General features: G+C 29.0%; 1 protein-coding gene across 2 annotated transcripts; it reads right to left on the reverse strand.

The window, feature by feature from the left end:
* Positions 1–280: 280 nt before the first annotated feature.
* LOC149550740 (triacylglycerol lipase OBL1-like) lies at positions 281–3,329 on the reverse strand. Of its 2 annotated transcripts, XM_089786294.1 has the most exons (6): positions 2,934–3,275; positions 2,783–2,815; positions 2,151–2,350; positions 2,010–2,043; positions 1,085–1,725; positions 281–761 (listed from the first exon to the last, which is right to left on the reverse strand). In XM_089786294.1, the coding sequence occupies exons 3-6, from the start codon at positions 2,337–2,339 to the stop codon at positions 483–485; spliced, it is 1,143 nt and encodes a 380-aa protein (XP_089642420.1). In that variant the 5' UTR covers positions 2,340–2,350; positions 2,783–2,815; positions 2,934–3,275; the 3' UTR covers positions 281–482. The 2 variants fall into 2 exon arrangements, with proteins under 2 accessions (XP_089642420.1, XP_089642419.1); XM_089786293.1 differs by lacking the exon at positions 2,783–2,815 and having other exon boundaries at positions 2,934–3,329.
* Between the last annotated feature and the right edge of the window lie 2,741 nt (positions 3,330–6,070).

A 6,070-nucleotide genomic window follows, 5' to 3' on the forward strand; every position in this document is an offset into this window, starting at 1 on the left:
TTATATATTGAATCTCATTTAGTTTTATACCTTATATGTTTTATATAAATTCCATATTTGGTGCCTATTGAATATAGTTATATCTCTAATTTCTTACCCATTCCTTCATCTCAACATGTTAAAATAAACTACATATCATTTTAAGCCATTTAATTTTTCCCAACTTTTATATATAAGCTCATGATTAAGACTTGTTTATCACTATTTTAAACACTTTTCATAGTAAATACTTTAAAAATGCATAATCTCAAATTTATAAAGAAATCACATCCCAATAAAATTTATACAACTCAATAAAGGATAGTAATATTGAAACCAAATCCAATCAATCTTTAAATAACAATTTCATAGTAAAAATTATTTTATACTTTTTTATCTTTGGGCCAGCCCGTATGTCTGCTGTCTTTTAATATTTAGAACTATATACTAACTCCTAAAATGAAATTGTGTTGGGACCCAACCATTTCCGGTGATTGCGGGAGTTAATTTTCTACAATACCCAAATTAGGGTTAAGTATTTTAGGACCCAGTCGTACTGCATGTATATAATTTACTGGGCTGTGTGCTGAAATCCCTGGAATCAAAATTCCCGGACTCAAAACTCCAAGCATTCTGCAGAAAATAGAAACTTTAGTTTCTTTTAATTCCTTTCCCTTGATGTAATGTAGAACTAAACACTGTAACAGTTCCCATAGAGCAATTGATTTTATGGGTATAAAGAAGACAGGTGAGAAATTTCTGTTGGGGATCTCTGCAAGATTCTGCCACAACATAAAACAATATATCAAATCCAAATGATGTAGATCAATATCACTAATGCAAACAATAATTAATATCTTATACTCTCAACATAAAATAACATATCAAACTCAAATGATGTAATCCAACTAGTAATTAATATCTTATACTCTCAACATAAATATATCAAATCTATGTGGAAATATTATAGAACAATATTACTAATCCAAACAATAATTAATACCTTATACTCTCTCAACATAAAGCGATATATCAAATCTATGTCCAAATGATGTAGAAAAGCCTGAACAATATCACTGATCCAAACAATAATTAATAGTAATACCTTCTCAGTGTAGAAACTGTTATAGTAAATACATGCTCCAAAGTCCATGTACTTGAATACATCATCCTCAAATGGAATTCTTGGAATAATGTCATTGGAATACACAATTCTGAAATATCTGGCTGTATCTTCATTCTCATTGAGATTCTTGTTCATGAAATCTGCAAATGTTTTATCACCAACTCTGGGCTGTCCAAATGTGTAAATAGCCAGCAATCTTTCCAAGGACTTTTCTTCATTCAGAAACAACATTGCTGTAAACAATACAGCCAAGGCTCCTCCTAGACTGTGGCCTGTCACAATGAATTTTGCATTTTTGTGGACCTGTAAAAGATCTTTCAGCTTTTCATGGAGCACATTGTAGGCTCCTCTTAGACTGTGATTGTCTCTGTCAGGGTCCAAATTGCATGAGAATTGTTTATCTTTTGAACAATTTGAACGATTTTTCAAACCTAGAGCCTCTAGAAACCCTAAATGGACCTTTCCCATTTGAGGGGATTCATACCATGAAAAATCTACGTCTGTTATGTAGTCATCACTCTCAAATGGCCCCGTTCCTCTGAAGGCTATCACTATTAATTTGGCATCTTTCTCTTTATCACAAAATATAAATGCCTTTGTAGAATTCTTCTTCAAGTAATCTGGTATTTTTATGTTGTTCATATCAACAGATCAGTATTTAGAAAAAAGTAATAATTACATGTCATTGAATTTCTATAATTTATCTATAATCTATATGAAGGTTTGTGATTCTTTTAAAAAGTTTATAAAACTATATGATCCATCATCAAAAGAGTCTACTATGATTCACATAAAATACGAATTTTCTTTTATATTCTTGAATTCTAGTTCATCTTAATGATAGGCCACTGAAAATATTCTAGCATTTTAAAGATAACAATTGTATAGAAATTCTTTTCCATACCATTCCAACAATAGAAGAACTCCACAAAATGCATCTGCCAGATTTGGGATTAAAATTTAATGTCAAAGATAGATTGAATAAATTTCTCACTTTTGTGATTGGAAAGAAAAAGATTTTCAAATAAATAAATCAGCAACGTACCTTCCAGCGTTGGTTGACTGTCTTTTCTATAAGTAAGGGATTTTCATAGGCTATGGTAGAAGCCAGAATTGAAATATCTGCGAAGTATCTATCCCCAGGGTTATCTTGAGGGCCACTGTTATACAGCTCTGAGCGTCCGACCAAAAGACCAACAATACTTAAAAATGTATCCGATTTTCTTTTGGGCATGTTTATGCTTCCTGAATAAACACCTTCTCTCTTAGTTTGTTTATCTTGGTAATAGAATCTATAAAAACTAAGAATGCCTCTGATCTTCTTTTGGGTATTTGTGCTTTCCGTATAAATATTTTTCCTATCAATTTGTTTAGCTTGATCATAAATCATAGAAAAAGTTTATATAATAGAAATCAGAAAATATTCAGAGTGACGTATTTTCTATTCTTACTTATAGATTATGATTCAAAATGTAGAAGTTTACTTAGACTAATTTTAAAATATATCTTAAAATGGTCAAATTTGCTTTCTCTTTTATCTTCATCTTCTAATAGATGAAGAAATGCAATCTCAAACATCTAAGAAAAAAATCTTCATAAACAAATTGAAGCACCATCCAGTATTACAAAATTGGAGCACAATCCAAGAAAACAATTCGGTGGGTACTCTGCAGGCACCTTATTATAGAGAAACAAGAGGACAATGACTAGCTGTGGAAGAAAATTAGACAAAAGTGAGATTCGAGACAAAATCTAATTTAAAATCAAAACAAAACTAAATCTTTGAAAATAATAGAAATGATGGAAAAGGATAATTGAGTCCACTTACGGTTCAATAGCTTGAAAAGGGTTCTTAGCAATCCTCCATTATGATGAAGCAGGTTCAGAAGAAATTCTATGATGTTCCCTATTGCTTTCAATGGTTTTGCACCAAACTTGACAATTTTTATGAACAGAAGAGAGAGCTTCATCCTCCAGTTCCCTTCCAGTTGGAATCCAACTGAATCTGGACGATCAATGACACAAGGTTTGAATACATGAGGGAAGATTACGCCGAGGAACAGCTTCCAGAAAGAGCATTTCTCAGGGCAAACTATCAAATAATCTGCCTCCATGTTCACAAATGTTCTTCACATCCCAAGAAGTAAAAATATGCATTTCACTTATATCCACGAAAAAAATTCATGAAATGTTTATTTGCATGTGGAAACATTTCATTTGCATGTGGAAGAGAAGAATCATTGCAGCTTCTTGTATGTTGAATTAGTCAGAATGACAGGGTTTTCAATATTTTATCTCGTTAATTAAGGCTGTCAATGTTGACCTCGATCACAATTATAGGTAAGAGTAGGTCAAATATGACAAAACAAAATGTCGGTAAGAACGTGCATTAATAATTATTTTATTATTTAAAATGGCTTAATTCAACATAATTTAGGTAAAGTAGAATAAGATTACTATCATCCTATATGTGACTCAATATTTCTTTAATTTAATAATTATTTTATTATTTAAAAAAAGTTTTATTTAACATCATTTAGGTACAAGTAGAATCAGATTACATCATTGTACAAACTTAATTTTGAAGTATTCAAATGAAAGATGTATATGAATATGCTTCTCACAATTTGATTCAAATAAGTTAAATATGTCTCTTATCATTACTAAATTATTTATGATTTTTTAAACAACATTTTCATATAAGTATCTATATTTATCTATATTTGATTGATGATGATAGTTTTTTTTTTTTAATCCAATCATTAATAAAGGTTGGAGAGTGCGAATCAGCTTTTTAGTAGTTGTTTGTTTAGTTTCTTTTTGTTGTGGGTTAGTGACATTTGTTCTAATTATTTTCTTATAATTTGCTAATAGCAACGTTTTGCAAATAGGATTTTGAATTCTTTGAAAACATATTTGATTCTTATTAAAAGACATTTAATTTATATTATTACAAAATTAAATAAGATATAAGCTAGATCTTAGGGAAAGTGGACATACCTTCTATGATAGTGGCTTTTAATAGCTTTTATGATCTTTATTGTCTCTCTATTCATAAGAAGCAAGCTAAAAGAAACTCCCATCTCAATTCTACTTTTCTTTAATCTCACGAGGAAAGAAGCACCATTACATGGTGGCGGTTGTATGATCTATACGATCTTTTGGAGAATAGGTTTTTAATTTCTCCATTGAAGATCCTTCATCAAGTATTTTTTATTCAAAAAGTGTAAATTCCAAGATTTCCTACACCAATGGATTCTTCTCTCTTTATTTTAACTAAGAATCTCTAAATAGTTTTCTTTTTTAATTATAAAATTTATATACACTTGGATTTGTATATCGTATAATGTACTTTATATATTTGCTTACCTTATGAAGATTTTGGATTTGGATCCCTTTTATGTTTGTTTTGTTGTTTCAAGGTGATTAGATGACTTATCTTTAATATCACTCTTCTAATATTTTCTAAAATTCCCTCTTCTTACTTTTATTTAATAAAGTATCATCTCTCTAATGATCGCATTTCTTATCATAAATATTTGTAAAAATATTTATCATGCATTTATATATAGATGTGAAAATGTGATTTGATCTCTTATCTATCTACAATTAAGGTTTGGGGGCATATACTTGTTCATTGTCTTAACTTATTGCAAGGAAAAATAATAATCATTTGAATTTTGATTGAAGTGAAGATAAATATTGGCATCTTCACTTCAAACAACTAAAAATGTGGAAAAACTAAATGATATTTCATCCAAAGACTTGACAACTTTCTTTCTCTTATTATTGGATTCAAAATAAGTGCACTATGAGATCAAAGTTCTTGATTGGAGAGCCTCTAAACAAAAGCTAATTAATTTACTTAAGGTATAATAATTGATTCTTAGGAATTAATTTGTGATGTTATGCATTGCTATGCATAATTTAGAAGTTCTAATTGTAATTTGCATGATTGTGAGATGTATTAAATAATGCATGTTGAATGCATGCAATGTTAAAAATAGAGTTAGCTATTTTTAGGAGATATGATCTCTATATAGTGATCTCAGTATATTGGTTTATTGAGTTCCACAATAGAAAGTGTGGCAATCATTGTGTAAGACCTCATGATAGAGGTAACATGTATTGTAAGAGCATGGAATAAAATAAATTAGTCTTTGTTGTAGCAGAGTTTATGTGTAAATCTCTCTTTTTGTATTTATGTGTTAGCATTATGCTTTGCTCTATTTTTTCCCTTGTTTCAATGTCTACATTTTTCATATAAGTCAAATACACAACTAAAATGAATGTGTACTTTTTTGTAAGGAGATAATAATATGTACATTGAATCTGAATTACTCAACAAAGAAACAAATTGACCAATTATAATTATTATTGAGTGATTTGTGTAGTGGGATCAGGGTCATTACAAATGGAAGTGTTATTTCTATCTAAATTCATCCACTGATGATGATGATTATGATTGAATTGGTCAACATTTGTGTGAATAATGATTAAGCATAAAAAAGGTAAGATAAAAAATTATAGTTGACCATTAACACTCATATTACCTATGCCTTTACAGCTTGTTGATCTTATATCAACATAACACATTCTTATGTCAACATAACACATTGTCAAAGTTCATCATTTGTGAATTTATTGAGAAAGGATGTTTATAGACAATAAAGAGATGGAAATATAGCCATTGACACTGAGATTACCTCTACCTTATGTTTTCACTTAATGTTATGTTTTTAAGTTTCCTTAGCACTTAAATTTATCACTTAAGTGACTATAGAGCACTTTATGTTATATTTTAAGTTGAATTATTTTTTAATTTTTCATTTAAGTGACTTTATTAACTATATAGTTTGATTTATTTTTGAGTTACTTAATTTTTTATTTCAAAACATCTTAGTTAAATATTTATTTTGAATATTATTTGCACATAATACATTAATTATATAGTAAAACTATTAT

Source organism: Cupressus sempervirens, chromosome 6, assembly GCF_028749045.1.
Source record: "Cupressus sempervirens isolate cs-2001-9-10 chromosome 6, ASM2874904v1, whole genome shotgun sequence".
NCBI lineage: Eukaryota > Viridiplantae > Streptophyta > Pinopsida > Cupressales > Cupressaceae > Cupressus > Cupressus sempervirens.